At 52.2% G+C, this 21,201-nt stretch overlaps 1 protein-coding gene across 2 annotated transcripts in view; it reads right to left on the reverse strand.

Moving 5' to 3' along the window:
- The window catches only part of METTL13 (methyltransferase 13, eEF1A N-terminus and K55), a 46,260-nt gene that overhangs the window by 16,709 nt on the left and 8,350 nt on the right, over positions 1 to 21,201 (reverse strand). For both annotated transcript variants that reach the window (XM_075322240.1, XM_075322239.1), the window contains exons 5-6: positions 19,572 to 19,733; positions 18,985 to 19,197 (exon numbers count right to left, since the gene is read on the reverse strand). In XM_075322240.1, the coding sequence (XP_075178355.1) occupies positions 18,985 to 19,197; positions 19,572 to 19,733 (375 nt within the window). The remainder of the gene's footprint in view (positions 1 to 18,984; positions 19,198 to 19,571; positions 19,734 to 21,201) is intronic.

The raw sequence follows: 21,201 nt of genomic DNA on the forward strand, positions 1-21,201 counted from the left end.
AATGCTCACCGGGGGGGAGCAGCAGTGGTGGAGCAGCTCAGGGAGGTCACAGGAGGTAGGGTCAGCAATGCTTCGGGCTCAGAGGACGGGGTGTTGCATCAGTGGACAGAGGGTCAGCGATACTGCGGTCTCGGGTGTGTCGCGGCGGTGGGCGCATTAATCTGCTGGTATGGTGCTGGGGTGTCACTGCAGTGGAGCAACTTAGGAGGATCACAGGACGAGGTGTCGCTGCGGTGGCGCGTGCCTGATCTGACTGCAGGCTCCATTGAGTCACCCATGGTTGACGAGACGGACTTCAACAAGAAAATGGCCGTGGAGGCGGCGTGTGTGCAGAAAGGCCTCCTCGGCCATTTTCTTGAAGTCCATTGCACCAATCTGGCAATGCGCCACCTTTGCAACTATTTTCTTGTGATTCAATAGAGCCCGTGGTCAGATCAGGCACCCGCCACCGCGACACAAAAGTGACACCCTCAGTATCACCAACCCTGCCTACTATGATCCCGCTCCCCCACCGCCACCCCGGTAAGCTATATCCGCATTGTAAAACGCACCCCCATTTTACCCCCCGATTTGCGGAAAAAAAGAGTGTATCTTACAATCAGGAAAAAGAAGGGAATTTTGTTTACTTACCGTAAATTCCTTTTCTTCTAGCTCTAATTGGGAGACCCAGACAATTGGGTGTATAGCTACTGCCTCCGGAGGCCACACAAAGTATTACACTTAAAAGTGTAAGGCCCCTCCCCTTCTGCCTATACACCCCCCGTGGGATCACGGGCTCCTCAGTTTTAGTGCAAAAGCAAGAAGGAGGAAAGCCAATAAACTGGTTTAAGCAAATTCAATCCGAAGGAATATCGGAGAACTGAAACCATTCAACATGAACAACATGTGTATACAAAAAAACAGGGGCGGGTGCTGGGTCTCCCAATTAGAGCTAGAAGAAAAGGAATTTACGGTAAGTAAACAAAATTCCCTTCTTCTTTGTCGCTCTATTGGGAGACCCAGACAATTGGGATGTCCAAAAGCAATCCCTGGGTGGGTAAAATAATACCTCGTGATAGGGCCGTAAAAACGGCCCTTTTCTACAGGTGGGCAATCGCCGCCTGAAGGACTTGTCTACCTAGGCTGGCGTCCGCCGAAGCATAGGTATGCACCTGATAATGCTTGGTAAAAGTGTGCAGACTCGACCAGGTAGCCGCCTGGCACACCTGCTGAGCCGTAGCCTGGTGCCGTAATGCCCAGGACGCACCCACGGCTCTGGTAGAATGGGCCTTCAGCCCTGAGGGAACCGGAAGCCCCGCAGAACGGTAGGCTTCAAGAATTGGTTCCTTGATCCACCGAGCCAGGGTGGATTTGGAAGCTTGCGACCCTTTACGCTGGCCGGCGACAAGGACAAAGAGTGCATCCGAGCGGCGCAGAGGTGCCGTGCGGGAAATGTAGATTCTGAGTGCTCTCACCAGATCCAACAAATGCAAATCCTTTTCACATTGATGAACTGGACGAGGACACAAAGAAGGTAAGGAGATATCCTGATTGAGATGAAAGGGGTATACCACCTTAGGGAGAAACTCCGGAATCGGGCGCAGAACCACCTTGTCCTGGTGAAACACCAGGAAGGGAGATTTGCATGACAGCGCTGCTAGCTCGGACACTCTCCGAAGAGACGTGACCGCTACTAGAAAGGCGAGACAGGGAAACATCCCTCAAAGGCTCGAAAGGCGGCTTCTGGAGAGCAATTAGAACCCTGTTCAGATCCCAGGGCTCTAACGGCCGCTTGTAAGGAGGGACGATATGACAAACCCCTTGCAGGAACGTGCGTACCTGAGGAAGTCGTGCTAGGCGCTTCTGAAAAAATACAGATAGCGCAGAGACTTGTCCCTTAAGGGAGCCGAGCGACAGACCTTTTTCCAACCCGGATTGCAGGAAGGAAAGAAAAGTAGGCAATGCAAATGGCCAGGGAGAAACTTCCTGAGCAGAGCACCAAGCTAAGAATATCTTCCACGTCCTGTGGTAGATCTTGGCAGAGGTTAGTTTCCTAGCCTGTCTCATGGTGGCAATGACCTCTTGAGATAATCCTGAAGACGCTAGGATCCAGGACTCAATGGCCACACAGTCAGGCTCAGGGCCGCAGAATTCTGATGGAAAAACGGCCCTTGAGACAGCAAGTCTGGCCGGTCTGGTAGTGCCCACGGTTGTCCTACCGTGAGATGCCACAGATCCGGGTACCACGACCTCCTTGGCCAGTCTGGAGCGACGAGGATGGCGCGGCGGCAGTCGGACCTGATCTTGCGTAGCACTCTGGGCAACAGCGCCAGAGGTGGGAACACATAAGGCAGCCGGAACTGCGACCAATCTTGAACTAAGGCGTCCGCCGCCAGAGCTCTGAGATCGTGAGAACGTGCCATGAAGGCCGGGACCTTGTTGTTGTGCCGGGACGCCATTAGGTCGACGTCCGGCCTCCCCCAGCGGCGACAAATTTCCTGAAACACGTCCGGGTGAAGAGACCATTCCCCTGCGTCCATACCCTGGCGACTGAGGAAGTCTGCTTCCCAGTTTTCTACGCCCGGGATGTGAACTGCGGATATGGTGGATGCCGTGTCTTCCACCCACGTCAGAATCCGCCGGACTTCCTGGAAGGCTTGCCGACTGCGTGTCCCTCCTTGGTGGTTGATGTATGCCACCGCTGTGGAGTTGTCCGACTGAATTCGGATCTGCTTGCCTTCCAGCCACTGCTGGAAGGCTTGTAGGGCAAGATACACTGCTCTGATTTCCAGAACATTGATCTGAAGGGTGGACTCTTGCTGAGTCCACGTACCTTGAGCCCTGTGGTGGAGAAAAACTGCTCCCCACCCTGATAGACTCGCGTCCGTTGTGACCACCGCCCAGGATGGGGGTAGGAAAGACTTTCCTATTGACAATGAGGTGGGAAGAAGCCACCACTGAAGAGAATCCTTGGTCGCCTGAGAAAGGGAGACGTTCCTGTCTAGGGACGTCGACTTCCCGTCCCATTGGCGGAGAATGTCCCATTGTAGTGGACGCAGATGAAACTGCGCGAAAGGGACTGCCTCCATTGCTGCTACCATCTTCCCCAAGAAGTGCATGAGGCGTCTCAAGGGGTGCGACTGGCCCTGAAGGAGAGATTGCACCCCTGTCTGTAGTGAACGCTGTTTGTCCAGCGGAAGCATCACTATCGCTGAGAGAGTATGAAACTCCATGCCAAGGTATGTTATCGATTGGGTCGGGGTCAGATTTGACTTTGAAAAGTTGATGATCCACCCGAAACTCTGGAGAGTCTCCAGCGCAACGTTCAGGCTCTTGAGAGGGTGCCTTGACAAGTAGATCGTCCAAGTAAGGGATCACAGAGTGACCCTGAGAGTGCAGGACTGCTACTACTGCTGCCATGACCTTGGTGAAGACCCTTGGGGCTGTCGCCAGACCGAAAGGCAGGGCTACGAACTGAAGGTGTTTGTCTCCTATAACGAAGCGTAGAAAACGCTGGTGCTCTGGAGCAATCGGCACGTGGAGATAAGCATCTTTGATGTCTATTGATGCTAGGAAATCTCCTTGAGACATTGAGGCGATGACGGAGCGGAGGGATTCCATCCGGAACCGCCTGGTTTTCACATGCTTGTTGAGCAGTTTTAGGTCCAGAACAGGACGGAAAGACCCGTCCTTTTTTGGCACCACAAACAAATTGGAGTAAAAACCGTGACCTTGCTCCTGAAGAGGAACAGGGATCACCACTCCTTCTGCCTTTAAAGAGCACACCGCCTGCAGAAGAGCATCGGCTCGGTCGGGAGGCGGAGAAGTTCTGAAGAATCGAGTTGGAGGACGAGAACTGAACTCTATCCTGTACCCGTGAGACAGAATGTCTCTCACCCAACGGTCTTTGACATGTGGCAGCCAAATGTCGCCAAAGCGGGAGAGCCTGCCACCGACCGAGGATGCGGAGAGAGGAGGCCGAAAGTCATGAGGAAGCCGCCTTGGTAGCGGTTCCTCCGGCTGCTTTCTTTGGGCGTGACTGAGCCCGCCAAGAATCTGAGCTCCTCTGATCCTTTTGAGTCCTTTTGGACGAGGAGAATTGGGACCTGCCCGAGCCTCAAAAGGACCGAAACCTCGACTGTCCCCTCCTCTGTTGGGGTTTATTTGGTCTGGGCTGAGGTAAGGATGAATCCTTACCCTTGGACTGTTTAATGATTTCATCCAATCTCTCACCAAACAGTCTGTCACCAGAAAATGGCAAACTGGTTAAGCACTTCTTGGAAGCAGAATCTGCCTTCCATTCCCTTAACCACAAGGCTCTGCGTAAAACCACGGAGTTGGCGGACGCCACTGCCGTACGGCTCGTAGAGTCCAGGACAGCATTAATAGCGTAAGACGCAAATGCAGACATTTGAGAGGTTAAGGACGCTACTTGCGGAACAGATGTACGTGTGACAGTGTCAATCTGCGCCAGACCAGCTGAAATAGCTTGGAGTGCCCATACAGCTGCGAATGCTGGAGCAAACGACGCGCCGATAGCTTCATAGATGGATTTCAACCAGAGCTCCATCTGTCTGTCAGTGGCATCTTTAAGTGAAGCCCCATCTTCCACTGCAACTATGGATCTAGCCGCAAGCCTGGAGATTGGGGGATCCACCTTTGGACACTGGGTCCAGCTCTTGACCACGTCCGGGGGAAAGGGATAACGTGTATCCTTAAGACGTTTGGAGAAACGCTTATCTGGATAAGCGTGGTGTTTCTGGACTGCCTCTCTAAAGTCAGAGTGGTCCAGAAAAGTACTCAATTTACGCTTGGGATACCTGAAATGGAATTTCTCCTGCTGTGAAGCTGACTCCTCCACTGGAGGAGCTGGGGGAGAAATATCCAACATTTTATTGATGGACGCTATGAGATCATTCACTATTGCGTCCCCATCAGGTGTATCCAGATTGAGAGCGGTCTCAGGATCAGAATCCTGATCAGCTACCTCTGCCTCATCATACAGAGAGTCCTCCTGCTGGGACCCTGACCAGTGTGATGAAGTCGAGGGTCGCTCCCAGCGAGCTCGCTTAGGCTGTCTGGGACTGTCGTCCGTGTCAGAGCCATCACCCCGGGATGCATGGGACCCCCCCGGAGCACGGATTTGTTCCAAATGAGGGGGGCCAGGGAGCATTGAATCAACAGTGCCCATGGTCTGAGTTACCGGTCTGGACTGCAAAGTCTCAAGGATTTTAGTCATAGTCACCGACAATCTATCAGCAAAAACTGCAAACTCCGTCCCTGTCACCTGGACAGTGTTCACAGGTGGTTCTCCTTGGGCCACCTCTAGCAGAGACCCCGGCTGAGCAAGTGCTACAGGGGCCGAACATTGCACACAATGGGGGTCAGTGGCACCTGCCGGTAGAACAGCCTCACATGCGGTACAAGTAGCATAGAAAGCCTGTGTCTTGGCCCCCTTGCTTTTTGCGGACGACATGCTGTTGTCTAGCAATCTAGGAGGGTATATAGCCAAGAATAGCGACCGTACAGTGCAATGTATAGCATACAAGCATAAAGTACAAATGAACACTTCGGCACTAGTGGGGTCAGCACCTCAGGTGCTGCTTACCGCCCGCTCAAAAACGGGTGTGTGGTCGCCAGAATCCCGTGTCTGGGTCTCCCAGAGCTTGTCTCCCTTCTCCACTCAGACTTGCAAACAGGAATGGCTGCCGGCGTCCTGTGAAGAGGGGCGGGCCGTGGGCGTGCCCCAGACAAAGTGCGGGAAACTGGCGTCCCACTGTGCCAAGTGAGGGGGGTTGGAGTATGCTAAGCAGACTCCAGCCCTCGGCGCTGACGTTCTGAACAGCGTCCCGCCCTTCCCCTGACTGGCAGGCCTGGGGGCGGGAACGAAACGGAACTAGGCCGCAAAAGCCGGGGACTCGATTTATCAGCGCGGCCGTCGTATAAGCACGGCCAGCGCGGAAGTCCCCGGCGCACCACAAGTCCCAGCCGCGCCGCAGTGTAAAAACCGCCAGCAGCGGCCGGCGCGGCAGTTCCTAAAACATAAACTCACTCAGCAAAGCTGCAGTGAGTAATAGCACAAGCGCGCCGCGCTGCTGTCCCCGGCGCACTAACACACCCAGCAATGCTGGTGTGTGTGTGCGCGATTTGTACGGGGACACAGAGTACCTTAATGTAGCAGGGCCCTGTCCCTGACGATACTCAGCTCCATGTCCAGCAGATTCCCAGGGGCTGTGGACGGAGCACGGTCTCCTGTGCCTGGAGACCGATAGGATCCCACTTCACCCAGAGCCCTAAGGGGATGGATAAGGAAAGCAGCATGTGGGCTCCAGCCTCCGTACCCGCAATGGGTACCTCAACCTTAACAAACACCGCCAACAAAAGTGGGGTGAGAAGGGAGCATGCTGGGGGCCCTAGTATGGGCCCTCTTTTCTTCCATCCGACAAAGTCAGCAGCTGCTGCTGACTAAACAGTGGAGCTATGCGTGCATGTGTGCCTCCTTCGCACAAAGCATGAAAACTGAGGAGCCCGTGATCCCACGGGGGGTGTATAGGCAGAAGGGGAGGGGCCTTACACTTTTAAGTGTAATACTTTGTGTGGCCTCCGGAGGCAGTAGCTATACACCCAATTGTCTGGGTCTCCCAATAGAGCGACAAAGAAAGGGAATTTTGTTTACTTACCGTAAATTCCTTTTCTTCTAGCTCCTATTGGGAGACCCAGACAATTGGGTGTATAGCTTCTGCCTCCGGAGGCCACACAAAGTATTACACTTTTAAAAAGTGTAACCCCTCCCCTCTGCCTATACACCCTCCCGTGGATCACGGGCTCCTCAGTTTTGGTGCAAAAGCAGGAAGGAGAAAACTTATAAATTGGTCTAGGGTAAATTCAATCCGAAGGATGGTCGGAGAACTGAAGACTATGAACCAAAGGAACAAATCAACATCAACAACATGTGTACACAAAAGAACAACCAGCCCGAAGGGCACAGGGGCGGGTGCTGGGTCTCCCAATAGGAGCTAGAAGAAAAGGAATTTACGGTAAGTAAACAAAATTCCCTTTTTCTTTGTCACTCCATTGGGAGACCCAGACAATTGGGACGTCCAAGAGCAGTCCCTGGGTGGGTAAAAACAATACCTCAATAGAAAGAGCCGAAAACGGCCCCCTCTTACAGGTGGGCAACCGCCGCCTGAAGGACTCGCCTACCTAGACTGGCGTCTGCCGAAGCATAGGTATGCACTTGATAGTGCTTCGTGAAAGTGTGCAGACTAGACCACGTAGCTGCCTGACACACCTGCTGAGCCGTCGCCCGGTGCCGCAATGCCCAGGACGCACCTACGGCTCTGGTAGAATGGGCTTTCAACTCTGAAGGGAGCGGAAGCCCAGAAGTACGGTAGGCCTCGAGAATCGGTTCCTTGATCCACCGAGCCAAGGTTGACTTGGAGGCCTGAGAGCCCTTGCGCTGGCCAGCGAAAAGGACAAAGAGCGCGTCTGAACGACGCAGGGGCGCCGTGGGAGACACGTAGAGCCGGAGTGCTCTCACTAGATCCAAAGAGTGCAAATCCTTTTCACACTGGTGAAATGGATTATGGCAAAAGGAAGGCAAGGAGATATCCTGATTTAGATGAAAAGGGGATACCACCTTAGGGAGAAATTCCGGGACCGGACGCAGAACCACCTTATCCTGGTGAAAAACCAGGAAGGGAGCTTTGCATGACAGCGCTGCAAGCTCAGACACTCTCCGAAGTGATGTGACTGCCACCAGGAAGGCCACCTTCTGAGAAAGACGGGAGAGAGAGACATCCCGCAGCAGCTCAAAAGGCGGCTTTTGAAGAGCCGTCAGGACCCTGTTAAGATCCCAAGGTTCCAACGGACGTTTGTAAGGTGGAACCATGTGGCAAACCCCCTGCAGGAACGTGCGGACCTGCGGAAGCCTGGCTAGACGCTTTTGAAAAAACACGGAGAGCGCCGAAACTTGGCCCTTGAGAGAGCCGAGGGACAAACCCTTGTCCATTCCAGATAGTAGAAATGAAAGGAATGTGGGTAAGGCAAACGGCCATGGAGGAAAACAGTTATCAGAGCACCAGGATAAGATTTGCCAAGACCTGTAATAGATCTTGGCGGACGTAGGCTTCCTGGCTTGTCTCATGGTGGCAATGACATCCTGAGATAACCCTGAAGACGCTAGGAATCAGGACTCAATGGCCACACAGTCAGGTTGAGGGCCACAGAATTCAGATGGAAAAACGGGCCTTGTGACAGCAAGTCTGGGCGGTCTGGAAGTGCCCACGGTTGACCCACCACGAGATGCCACAGATTCGGATACCACGACCGCCTCGGCCAGTCTGGAGCGACGAGAATGGCGCGGCGGCATTCGGACCGGATCTTGCGTAGTACCCTGGGCAGCATCGCCAGAGGTGGAAACACGTATGGCAGTCGAAACTGCGACCAATCCTGGACCAAGGCGTCCGCTGCCAGAGCTCTGTGATCCTGAGACCGAGCCATGAAGGCCGGGACCTTGTTGTTGTGTCGTGACGCCATGAGGTCGACGTCCGGCGTTCCCCAGCGGCGACAGATCTCTCGAAACACGTCTGGGTGAAGAGACCATTCCCCCGCGTCCATGCCCTGACAACTGAGAAAATCTGCTTCCCAGTTTTACACGCCCGGGATGTGAACTGCGGAGATGGTGGAGCCTGTGACTTCCACCCACTGCAGAATTCGCCGGACTTCCTGGAAGGCTTGACGACTGCGAGTGCCGCCTTGGTGGTTGATGTAAGCGACGGCAGTGGCGTTGTCCGACTGGATTCGGATCTGCCTGCCCTCCAGCCACCGATGGAAAGCAAATAGGGCTAGATATACTGCCCTTATCTCCAGGATATTGATCTGAAGGGACGATTCTATTGGATTCCAGGTTCCTTGAGCCCTGTGGTGGAGAAAAACCGCTCCCCAACCTGACAGGCTCGCGTCCGTGGTGACCACGGCCCAGGTTGGAGGTAGGAAGGATTTTTCCCGAGACAGAGATGTGGGTAGGAGCCACCACTGAAGTGATGTTTTGGTTGTAAGGGAAAGAGAGATGTTCTTGTCGAGGGAAGCCGAACTCTTGTCCCATTTGCGAAGAATGTCCCATTGGAGTGGCCGGAGATGGAATTGCGCGAACGGCACTGCTTCCATAGCTGCAACCATCTTCCCCAGGAAGTGCATGAGGCGCCTTAAGGGGTGTGACTGACTCCGAAGAAGTGATTGCACCCCCGCTTGCAGAGAAAGCTGTTTGTCCCGCGGTAGCTTGACTAACGCTGGCTGGGTATGAAACTCCATCCCGAGGTAAGTCAGTGATTGGGTCGGCGTCAACTTGGATTTCGGGAAGTTGACGATCCACCCGAACTGCTGGAGAGTCGCCAGAGTGACGGAAAGACTTCGTTGACACGCCACCCGAGAAGGAGCCCTGACTAGGAGATCGTCCAAGTAGGGGATCACCGAGTGGCCCTGAGAGTGCAGGACCGCCACGACGGATGCCATGACATTGGTGAAAACCCATGGGGCTGTCGCCAGGCCGAAGGGCAATGCGACGAACTGGAGGTGTTCGTCCCCGATGGCGAAACGCAGGAAACGTTGATGTTCGGGTGCGATCGGCACATGGAGATAAGCATCCTTGATGTCGATCGATGCTAGGAAGTCTCCTTGTGACATCGAGGCGATGACCGAGCGGAGAGATTCCATCCGAAATCGTCTGGTTCTCACATGTCTGTTGAGCAGCTTGAGGTCCAGAACGGGACTGAATGACTCGTCCTTTTTTGGCACCACGAACAAGTTGGAGTAAAAACCGCGACCACGTTCCTGAAGGGGAACGGGAATCACAACTCCTATCTTTAGAGCGTCCACTGCCTGAAAAAGTGCGTCGGACTGTGCGGGGGGTGGGGAGGTTCTGAAGAAACGAGCCGTAGGTCGAGAGCTGAACTCTATCCTGTAACCATGAGACAGAATGTCTCTCACCCATCGGTCTTGAACGTGTGGCCACCAGGCGTCGCCAAAGCGGGAGAGCCTGCCACCGACCGAGGATGTGGCTAGATGAGGCCGAGAGTCATGAGGAGGCCGTCTTGGAGGCAGTGCCTCCTGCGGCCTTTTGGGGACGTGACTTGGACCGCCACGCATAGGAGTTCCTCTGGCCTTTCTCCGGCCGGTTGGACGAAGAGGATTGGGACTTGGCGGAGGGACGAAAGGACCGAAACCTCGATTGGATTTTTCTCTGCTGAGGTCTCTTAGGTTTGGACTGGGGTAAGGAGGAGTCCTTTCCCGAGGATTCCTTAATAATCTCATCCAACCGTTCGCCAAACAAACGGTCGCCAGAAAAAGGCAAACCAGTTAAGAACCTTTTGGAAGCAGAGTCTGCTTTCCATTCGCGCAGCCACATGGCCCTGCGGACTGCCACGGAGTTAGCGGATGCTACAGCCGTACGGCTAGCGGAGTCCAGGACGGCGTTCATGGCGTAGGACGAAAATGCTGATGCCTGAGAGGTCAAGGAAGAAACATGTGGAGCAGAATTCCGCGTGACAGCATTAATCTCAGTCAGACATGCCGAGATTGCTTGGAGAGCCCACACGGCCGCAAAGGCCGGGGCGAAAGACGCGCCCGTGGCCTCATAAATAGACTTCACCAAGAGCTCTATCTGTCTGTCAGTGGCATCCTTCAGGGATGAGCCATCGGCAACAGACACAACGGACCTAGCAGCCAATCTAGAGACTGGAGGATCCACCTTGGGAGAATGTGCCCAGCCCTTAACGACTTCAGGTGGAAAGGGATAACGTGTGTCAGTGAGCCGTTTAGCAAAGCGCTTGTCCGGAACCGCTCTGGGCTTCTGGACAGCGTCCCTGAAGTTAGAGTGATCAAAAAACGTATTGCGCGTACGTTTGGGGAATCGAAATTGGTGTTTCTCCTGCTGAGAAGCCGACTCCTCTGCAGGAGGAGGCGGTGGTGAGAGATCCAACACCTGGTTGATGGACGAGATAAGATCATTTACTAAGGCGTCCCCCTCAGGGGTATCAAGGTGAAGGGCGAAGTCAGGGTCAGAGCCCTGAGCTCCCACGTCCGCCTCGTCGTCCTGAGAGTCCTCAAGCTGGGATCCAGAGCAGCGTGAGGAGGCCGGGGAGGAGTCCCAGCGAGGCCGCTTAGCCGGTCTGGGGCTGCGGTCCGGGCAGGAGTCCTCCGCCTGGGGCCTAGGGGCTATCCTGGGAGCGCGCTGCGGCGCGGACCGAGAAGGGCCTGGAGGAGACAAACTAACAGGGGCCGGGGCCTGTGAAGGGCCCGGTCTGGACTGCAAAGCCTCAAGGAGCTTAGATGACCATTTGTCCATAGACTGTGCAATGGACTGAGAAAGTGACAGAGTTTCTCAGCGAAAGAGGCCAACGACGGTGACTCTGTCCCTGCAGCCTGTTCAGGGGGAGCAGGGGGATCTACATGAGCCGAGGGGCCCACAAGTGCCCTAGGCTCCGGCTGAGCAAGCGTGGCAGGAGTCGAGCATTGATCACAGTGAGGGTAGGTGGATCCCGCAGGCAACATAGCCCCACAAGAGGTACAGGCCGCGAAAAAATCTGTGCCTTAGTAGCTTTGCTCCTTGTGGACGACATGCTGTTGTCTCTTAGGAGAGTGACCACTGAGGGTATATAGGGAAAGAAGGGAATTTTGTTTACTTACCGTAAATTCCTTTTCTTCTAGCTCCAATTGGGAGACCCAGACAATTGGGTGTATAGCTATTGCCTCTGGAGGCCACACAAAGTATTACACTTAAAAGTGTAAGGCCCCTCCCCTTCTGGCTATACACCCCCAGTGGGATCACTGGCTCACCAGTTTTAGTGCCAAAGCAAGAAGGAGGAAAGCCAATAACTGGTTTAAAGACCAATTCAATCCGAGAAAACATCGGAGAACTGAACCATACCACATGAACAACATGTGTACCCGAAAAAACAGAAAAACCCCGAGAAAACAGGGCGGGTGCTGGGTCTCCCAATTGGAGCTAGAAGAAAAGGAATTTACGTTAAGTAAACAAAATTCCCTTCTTCTTTGTCGCTCCATTGGGAGACCCAGACAATTGGGATGTCCAAAAGCAATCCCTGGGTGGGTAAAAGAATACCTCATGATAGGGCCGTCAAACGGCCCTCTCCTACAGGTGGCCAACCGCCGCCTGAATGACTTATCTACCTAGGCTGGCGTCTGCCGAAGCGTAGGTATGCATCTGATAATGCTTGGTAAAAGTAAGTAGACTCGACCAGGTGGGTGCCTGACACACCTGCTGAGCCGTAGCCTGGTGCCGTAATGCCCAGGATGCACCCACGGCTCTGGTAGAATGGGCCTTCGGCCTTGAGAGAACCAGAAGCCCAGTAGAACTGTAGGTTTCAAGAATTGGTTCCTCGAGCCCCCGAGCAAGGGTGGATCTGGAAGCTTGCGACTGTTTACGCCGACCAGCGACAAGGACAAAGAGTGCATCCGGGTGGCGCAGGAGCGCCATGCGGGAAGTAGAACCTGAGTGCTCTCACCAGAACCAACAGATGCAAATCTTTCTGAAAATGATGGACTGGACGAGGACACAAAGAAGGTGAGGTGATATCCTGATTGATATGAAAATGGGATACCACCTTAGGGAGAAATTCCGGAACCGGACGCAGAACTACCCTGTCCTGGTGAAGGACCAGGAAGGGAGTTTGTATGAGAGCGTTGCTAGCTCGGAAACTCTCCTAAGAGACGAGACCGTTACTAGAAGGCCACTTCCCGTGAAAAACGGGAAGGGAGACATCCTTCAGAGGCTCGAAAGGCGGCATCTGGAGAGCAATTAGAACCTTGTTCAGATCTCAGGGCTCTAACGGCCGCTTGTACGGAGTGCTGAGAAGACAAACTCCCCGTAGGAACGTGCGTACCTGAGGAAGTCGTCGTTTCTGAAAAAATACAGATAGCGCTGAGACTTGTCCCTAAAGGGAACTGAGCGACAACCCATTTTCCTACCTAGATTGCAGGAAGGAAGGAAACATAGACGATGCAACCGGCCAGGGAGAAACACCCTGCGCCGAGCACCGAGATAAGAACATCTTCCACGTCCTGTGGTCAATCTTGGCGGACGTTGGTATGCTAGCCTGTCTCATGGTGGCAACCACGTCCTGAGGTAATCCTGACGACACTAGATTCCAGGACTCAATGCCACACCATCCGGTTGAGGGCCGTAGAATTCAAATGGAAGAATGGCCCTTGAGACAGCCAGTCTGATTGGTCTGGTAGTGCCCCCGGTTAGCCTACCGTGAGGCACCACAGAACCGAGTACCACAACATCCTCGGCCAATTTGTAGCGACGAGGATGGCGCGGCCGCAGTCGGTCTTGATCTAGCGCAGTACTCTGGGCAACAATGCCAGAGGTGGCACCTAAGGTAGCTGGAACTGCGACCAATGCTGAACTAAGGCGTTTGCCGCCAGAGCTCGATGATTGTGAAACCGTGCCATGAAGCTGGCACATTGTTGTTGTGCCGTGACGCCATTAGATCGACGTCCGGCCTCTGTCAGCGGCGCCAGATCTCCTGAAACCCGTCCGGGTGAGGAGACCATACTCTTTCGGCCACACCTCAGCGACTTAGGAAGTCAGCTTCCTAGTTTCCACACTTGGGATGTGAATTGTGGATATGGTGGATGCCGTGTCTTCCACCCACATCAGAACCTGCCGGACTTCCTGGAAGGCTTGCCGGTTGCGCGTTCTTCCTTGGTGGTTGATGTATGCCACCGCTGTGGAGCTGTCCGACTGAAGTCGGATATGCTTGCTTTCCAGCCGCTGTTGGAAGGATTGTAGGGCAAGATACACTGCTCTGTGTTCAAGAACATTGATCTGAAGAGTGGACTCTTGCTGAGTCCACGTACCCTGAGCGCTGTAGTGGAGAAAAACTGCTCCCCACCCTGATAGACTCGCGTCTGTCGTAACTATCGCCCAGGACGGGGATAGGAAGGACCTTCTTTTTGACCAAGAGGTGAGAAGAAGCCACCACCGTAGAGATTCCTTGGCCGCCTGAGAAAGAACGACGACTCTGTTGAGGGACGTCGACTCCTCGTCCCATTGGCGGAGAATGTCCCATTGTAGTGGACGCAGTAAAACTGCGCGAAAGGAACTGCCTCCATTGCTACCATCTTACGTAGGAAGTGCATGAGGCGTCTCAATGTGTGCGACTGGTTCTTAAAGAAGAGCTTGCAGCCCGTAGTGAATGCTGTTTGTCTAGCGGCAGCTTCACTATCGCTGAGAGAGTAAGAAACTCTATGCCTAGATATGTTATCGATAGGGTCGGGGTCGGATCTGACTTTAAAAAGTTGATGATCCACCCAAAACTCTAGAGAGTCTCCAGCGCAACGTTCGGGCAGTGTTGGCATGTTTCCTAAGAGAGTGCCTTGACAAGTAGATCGTCTAAATACGGGACCACAGAGTGACCCTGAGAGTGCAGGACTGTGACTACTGCTGCCCTGACCTTGGCGAAGACCAGTTGGACTGTCGCTAGCCGGAAGGTAGAGCTACGAACAGAGGGTGTTCGTCTCCTATAACGAAGCGTAGAAACGCTAGTGCTCTGGATCAATCGGCACGTGTGGATAAGCATCCTTGATGCCTAATGATGCTAGGAAATATCCTTGGGACCTTGAGGCGATGACATGGCGGAGGGATTCCATCCGGAACCGCCTGGTGTCCACGAGCTTGCTGAGCATTTTTAGATCCAGAACGGGACGGAACGGCCCGTTGTTATAGGTACCGCAAAGAATTTGGGGTAAAAACCGTGACCTTGTTCCTGAAGAGGAACGGGGGTCATCACTCTTTCTGCCTATAGAGTGCACCCTGTTTGCAGAAGAGCAGCGGCCCCGGCCGGGAGGTGGAGAAATTCTGAAGAATCGAGTTGGAGGACGAGAAGTGAGCTCTATCCTGTACCCGTGAGACAGAATGTCTCACACTCAATGGTCATTGACCTATGGCAGCTAAATATCGCCAAGGCGGGAGAGCCTGCTACCGACCGAGGCCGCAAGTCATGAGGAAGCCGCCTTGGAAGCGGGTTTTCAGACTGTCGCTTTTTTGGGCGAGACTGAGCCCGCTAAGAATCTTAGCTCCTCTGATCGTTTTGAGTCCACATTGGACGAGGAAAAATGGGACCTGCCCGAGCCTCGAAAAGGCCGAAAACCCCGACTGCCTCTTGCTCTGTTGGGGTTTGTTGTGTCCGGGCTGAGGAAAGGATGAATCCTTACCCCTGGACTGTTTGATGGTTACATCCAACGCTCACCAAACAGTCGGTCAGCAGAAAAAGGCAACTGGTTAGGCAACCTTTTTTGGAAGCAGAATCTGCCTTCCATTCACTTAACGAGCAGACCAGGCTCTGCTTAAAAACACGGAGTAGCGGAGGCTACCGCCGCACGGTTCGCAGAGTCCAGGACAACCTGAATCGCGTAAGAAACAAATGCAGACATTTGAGAGGTTAAGGATGCCACCTGCGGCACAGATGTACGTGTAACCGTGTCAATCTGTGTAAGACAAGCTGAAATAGCTTGTAGTGCCCCAAGGGAGAGAATGCCGGAGCCAACGGTGCGCCGACAGCCTCATAGATGGCTTTCGACCAGAGATCCATCTGTCTGTCAGTGGCATCTTTGAGTTTGCAGTTCCATCTCCCACTGCAACTATGGATCTAGCTACAAGCCTGGAGATTGGAGGATGCCGCTCGGGACATTGGGTCCAGTCCTTGACCAAGTCAGGGGACAGGGATAACGTGTATCCTAAGCCGTTTGGAGAAGCGCATATCTGGATAAGCGTGGTGTTCCTGGACTGCCTCTCTGAAGGCAGAGTGGTCCAGAAAAATACGTGAAGCTGACTCCTCCACTGGAGGAGCTGTGAGAAATAACCCACATTCTATAGATGGGACGCTATAAGATTATTTACTATGGCGTCACAATCAGGTGTATCCAGATTGAGAGCGGTCTCAGGATCAGAATCCTGAGCCGCTACTTCCGCCTCATTACACAGCGAGTCCTTCTGTTAGGACCCTGATGAAACCGAGGCCGCTCATAGCGAGCCCACTTAGGCTGTCTGGGACTGACGTCCGTGCAGAGCCGTGACTCTGGGATGCGTGTGACATTCCCGGAGCTGTTAGTTATTCACACTGAGGGGGGCCATGGATCAATGATTCAACAGTGCCCATATTGTGAGAGACATGTCCGGACTGCTAGGCTTCTAGTATCATAGCCATAGTCTCAGAAAAACTGTCAGTAAATACTGCAGACACCGTCCTCATCCCCTGGCCATTAGTGCATACAATGGGAGTCTATGTAACCTGCCGGCCGTATAGCCGTACATGCTGTACCAGCTGTATAGAAAAACATGTGGTTCTGCACCTTTGTTTTACACAGAGAATATGCTGATAACTCCTCCGCATAATCCAGGAGGGTATATACAACGTGCGACCAAACAGTGCAATGTATATATACAAGCATATCTATAAGTGCACTTCTGCACTAGTGGGGTTAGCACCACAGGTGCTGCTTAACGCCTGTTACAGCGATTGTGTGACTATCAGAATGCCAGGGTCTTCCACACTTGTCTCTGTATCGTACAGAAACTGACACTAATGGCTGCCGGTGTCCTTGTAGAGAAGGAAGCCGTGGGCGTGCCTGAGAAAGTGCGGGAATCCGGATTCACAGTGCACACAGTGAGAGGGGTGGAGTATGCAAAACATACTCCAGCTCTCAGCTCTGCTCTATGCAGCGTCACGCCCCTACCCTGACTGTCAGGGCTGTGGGCGGTAACGAAGGGAGACTAGGCCCAGAAGCCGGGGACTCGAGTTAACAGCGCGGCCGCCGTAAAAGCGCGGGCCGCGCTGAAGTCCCCGGCGCACCACAAGTGCCAGCCGCGCCGCTGCCAGCGGCCGGCGCGACCGATTCCTGGAAGTGGCCAGCGTCCCGCCCCTCTCCTGACTGGCAGGTCTGGGGGCGGGAACGAACGGAAGCAGGCCGCAAAAGCCGGGGACTCTAGTTATCAGCGCGGCCGCCGTAAAAGCGCAGGCCGCGCTGAAGTCCCCGGCGCACTACAAGTGCCAGCCGCGCCGCAGTCCCAGCGGCCGGCGCGACCAATTCCCATAAGTGAGCCTGCTTCAGCAAAGCTGAATGAGGCCATGGCACAGGCGCCGCAGCGCTGATGTCCCCCGGCGCACTACAACACCCAGCATGCTGCGGTGTGAGCGCCAAATGCACGGGGACACAGAGTACCTTGAGGAAGCAGGGCCATGTCCCTGATGTACTCCGCTCCATCCAGCATCTTCTCCAGGGGCTGTAGATGGAGCACGGTCTCAGTGCCTGGAGACCGGTAAATCCCACTTCACCCAGAGCCCTGTAAAAAGGGATGGGGAAGGAATCAGCATGTGGGCTCCTGCCGCCGTACCCGCAATGGGTACCTCAACCTTACAAACACCTCCGACATACAGTGGGGTGAGAAGGGAGCATGCTGGGGACACTATATGTGTCCTCTTTTCTTCCATCCGACATAGTCAGCAGCTGCTGCTGACTAAAAAGTGGAGCTATGCGTGGATGTGTTGCCTCCTTCGCACAAAGCACAAAACTGGTGAGCCAGTGATCCCACTGGGGGTGTATAGCCAGAAGGGGAGGGGCCTTACACTTTTAAGTGTAATACTTTGTGTGGCCTCCAGAGGCAATAGCTATACACCCAATTGTCTGGGTCTCCCAATGGAGCGACAAAGAAAGGGTATACGGCCTTTCCGAACAGATAGAGAAATATATATATATATATATATTTCTATATATATATATATATATATATATATATATATATATATATATATCCCGGCACCCTAGGGGGACCAGCACCGGGTGACCGGTGTGGCTTACCAACCGCTAACGAGCGGAGTGTGTCCTCCAGATTCCCTGTCGTGGATCCCCCGGAGCTGCAGAGCTTTGCTGCTGAGTAGCATCCACCGGCAGAATGCTAAAAAATGGCCGCCGGAGCTCTCAGGGAGGGGGGGGCGGCACTAGCAAAGAGCTGGAATCTGGAGTCCCCACAGTGGTCAATGAGGGGGGAGGGAAACATGCAAGATGCTCCAGCCCTCAAAGCCGACGTCATGTCGGCAATCCCGCCCTAACCCCTGACAGGCAGGCTCGGGGGCGGGATTTTTCGCGACTAGGCCGCGGCGAAGCCGGGGACTAAATTTAAGGCCGTGCCCGACAAGCAGGCACGGTCGGCGCGGAAGTCCGCCGAAAAGACAACGGACGGAACTACCGCGGCTTCCGGGGATAAGGTGCGACCCTCTCTGTACAGTCCCCACATGGGGACACAGAGTACCTTCCAGTTGCAGGGCCCTGTCCCTGGGGGTGAAGAAGCTCCAGTCCGGCAGGTACCACCAGGGGCTGCGGATGGAGCACGGTCCCAGCTCATGGATGACCGCTTAGGATCCCACTTCTCCCAGAGCCGCATAAGGGATGGTGAAGGAGACGGCATGTGGCTCCAGCCTCCGTACCCGCAATGGGTACCTCAACCTTAACAACACTGCCGACATAGTGGGGTGAGAAGGGAACATGCCGGGGACCTCATCGGGGTCCTCTTTTCTTCCGTCCGACATAACTATGTATGAGAATGCATGAGTGGATGTGTGCCTCCTTCCACACAAAGCATAAAACTGGGGAGCCCGTGATCCACGGGAGGGTGTATAGGCAGAAGGGAGGGGTTACACTTTTTTAAAAGTGTAATACTTTGTGTGGCCTCCAGAGGCAGAAGCTATACACTCAATTTTCTGGGTCTCCCAATGGAGCGACAAAGAAATATAGTAATATGGGCTCAATAACAGTGAGAGGTGGCAAGCAGGAAGCTGGGATTTTCGGGGGTGTGGGAGGGGGGGGGGGATGGTGCACTTCTGGTGAAAAATTAAGAAAACCCCTCTAATTATGAAAAAAGGCTTCCGCTTAGGACTATTTTGTAAGCTTACCCTAAATTCAGGGTAAACAGACACACTTTACCTTTTTGTGCGAGTTCATTTATATGATCCAGACCATCGGCAAGATGAACTTTTAAACGATTATCCAGAGTGAAACCAAACCAGCGGCCGGCAACATCCAACACCGCAGGGTCAATCTCAACAGCTTCCACTAGTGAACCCAAGAAATAGTCATGGATGAAGAGGGACAGGCTGCCCCCGCCGAGCCCTACCACCAATACAGAAAGGTGCTGGTCTGCAAAAGAAGAGGACAAGTCTGTAATATTGATCTGAATATTATTAATGGTAAACTATTCAATTAGATCAACACTCATTTAGGCGTAACCCAATACAAATAATCGCTCGTGACCGCATGCGTGCAGCTCTCCAAGCGCAGTCTGCTGCTGGATGCGGCCACACATCACACATTTATACACAGGAAAATGTGATCAGCAATGTATTTCAATCAATTACTACCTATAATCTCTAAACAAATCTCTATAGAAAGGCAGGAACATTACATAATATCATGAAAAGAAAATAAACTCCAGACTACATTGCTTTATTATGTAATGCCAAGCCGCACCCAATTTGTTACTCCCCATCAATAAGGAGTATAAAAAACTATACCTGGGGTTACTCCGGGATTGTGGAGAAGCGACAGTCCAGATATCATTGCCTTATGGTGTTCGCAGCACAAGTAGCTCTTGTCAAGCACATGCGTGATCCCCGGCTCTACCTTGTCATTTGCTTTCTGTTGCTTCTTCTTGTCTTTTCTCTTCTTTTTCTGACCTAGAATAAAATAAACTATTTTAAAAGAAAAGCATGGAGGGTATATTGAGTTTCAAACATGTATATAACTGGTTTTTAAAAGTAAACCTCAGGTTTTTATTATTCATCTCATCACTGGTCAGCCAATATATACATAATCAGGTGACGAGATAAAATTAGCTGAATGAGATATATAGTTATTATAATATATATATATATAGTTATTATAATATATATATATATAGTTATTATAATTATATATATATATATATATATATATATATATATATATATATATATATATATATATATATATATATATATATATATATATATATATATATAGCTATCACAATTACTGATGATGACTACACAGCTCCTGTTACATAACTGACATACATGGTACTGGCACTAGCTGCTTATGTCACGCTGTGTCGAAGCATCTTTGGAATTGTAGCAGAGCATAGAGAAATAAAATCCAGGAAGAGAACCAAGATTCAAGTGGCTGTGCTTTCAGTTTTTTAAGACACATACATAAACTATCCGCCTTCTCTTACTACTACTGGGATATTCCTCGTAGTGACTCACCTTACAAATCTGTTTAAAAGGAATCTGTCACCAGGTTTTTGCTCCTCGATCTGAGAGCAGCATAATGTAGAGACAGACACCCTTATTCCAGCAATGTGTCATTTACTGAGCAGTTTGCTGTCACTTTCATAAAATCAATGTTTTCTCTGATGCAGATTTAGGTTATACAGCGCTCATGAATATGCTGGACTACCTGCAGCATGCGTCGCCAAGTAGTCCTCTAATGATAATCTACTGCTAATTAATCAGTGATTTTATCAAAACTACACTAAGAAGCCCAGCAAGTGACATCACTGGAATCAGGGTCTCTGCCCCTAAGTTATGATGCTCTCAGATTAGGTGGCAAAAACCTGGTGACAGATTCCATTTAAGAAAAAAAAAAAAGTAAAAAAAAAGCACTTAGATGGAGGTTTATTTTTTCCAATTGTATGACAACCTAAGCAGAATGAAAGCATGCAACTACATACTGACTTTTTTCCCCCACATATTTTGACAATAGTAAGAATGAAAAAAAAACAAAAAACACACATCTTACTCCACACCCATACAGATTTTGGAAGTAGACATGAACCAGCATTTAAATATGGCTGTCAAAGTTTTTCACAAAACATATCGTTTTATATATAATGGGTAGCAATTCACATTTGTGGATTTGTCTTCAGTCACCTCTATTAATAAACAGACCAAAAATCAGACCAAAAATTATAGTGTGCATATTCTCCCTGATGGACATCACCTGTTGTCAAGCAGGTATATAAGCCAGTAACTGGTTCTGATATCGGTTCCTTTCAACACATGTATATTTCCCCTTACACAGAATAAGGGGCACTTTGCACACTACGACATCGCAAGCCGATTGTAGCGATGTCGAGCGCGATAGTCCCCGCCCCCGTCGCAGCTG

The sequence above is a fragment of the Anomaloglossus baeobatrachus genome, chromosome 8 (assembly GCF_048569485.1).
Source record: "Anomaloglossus baeobatrachus isolate aAnoBae1 chromosome 8, aAnoBae1.hap1, whole genome shotgun sequence".
NCBI classification, from domain to species: domain Eukaryota; kingdom Metazoa; phylum Chordata; class Amphibia; order Anura; family Aromobatidae; genus Anomaloglossus; species Anomaloglossus baeobatrachus.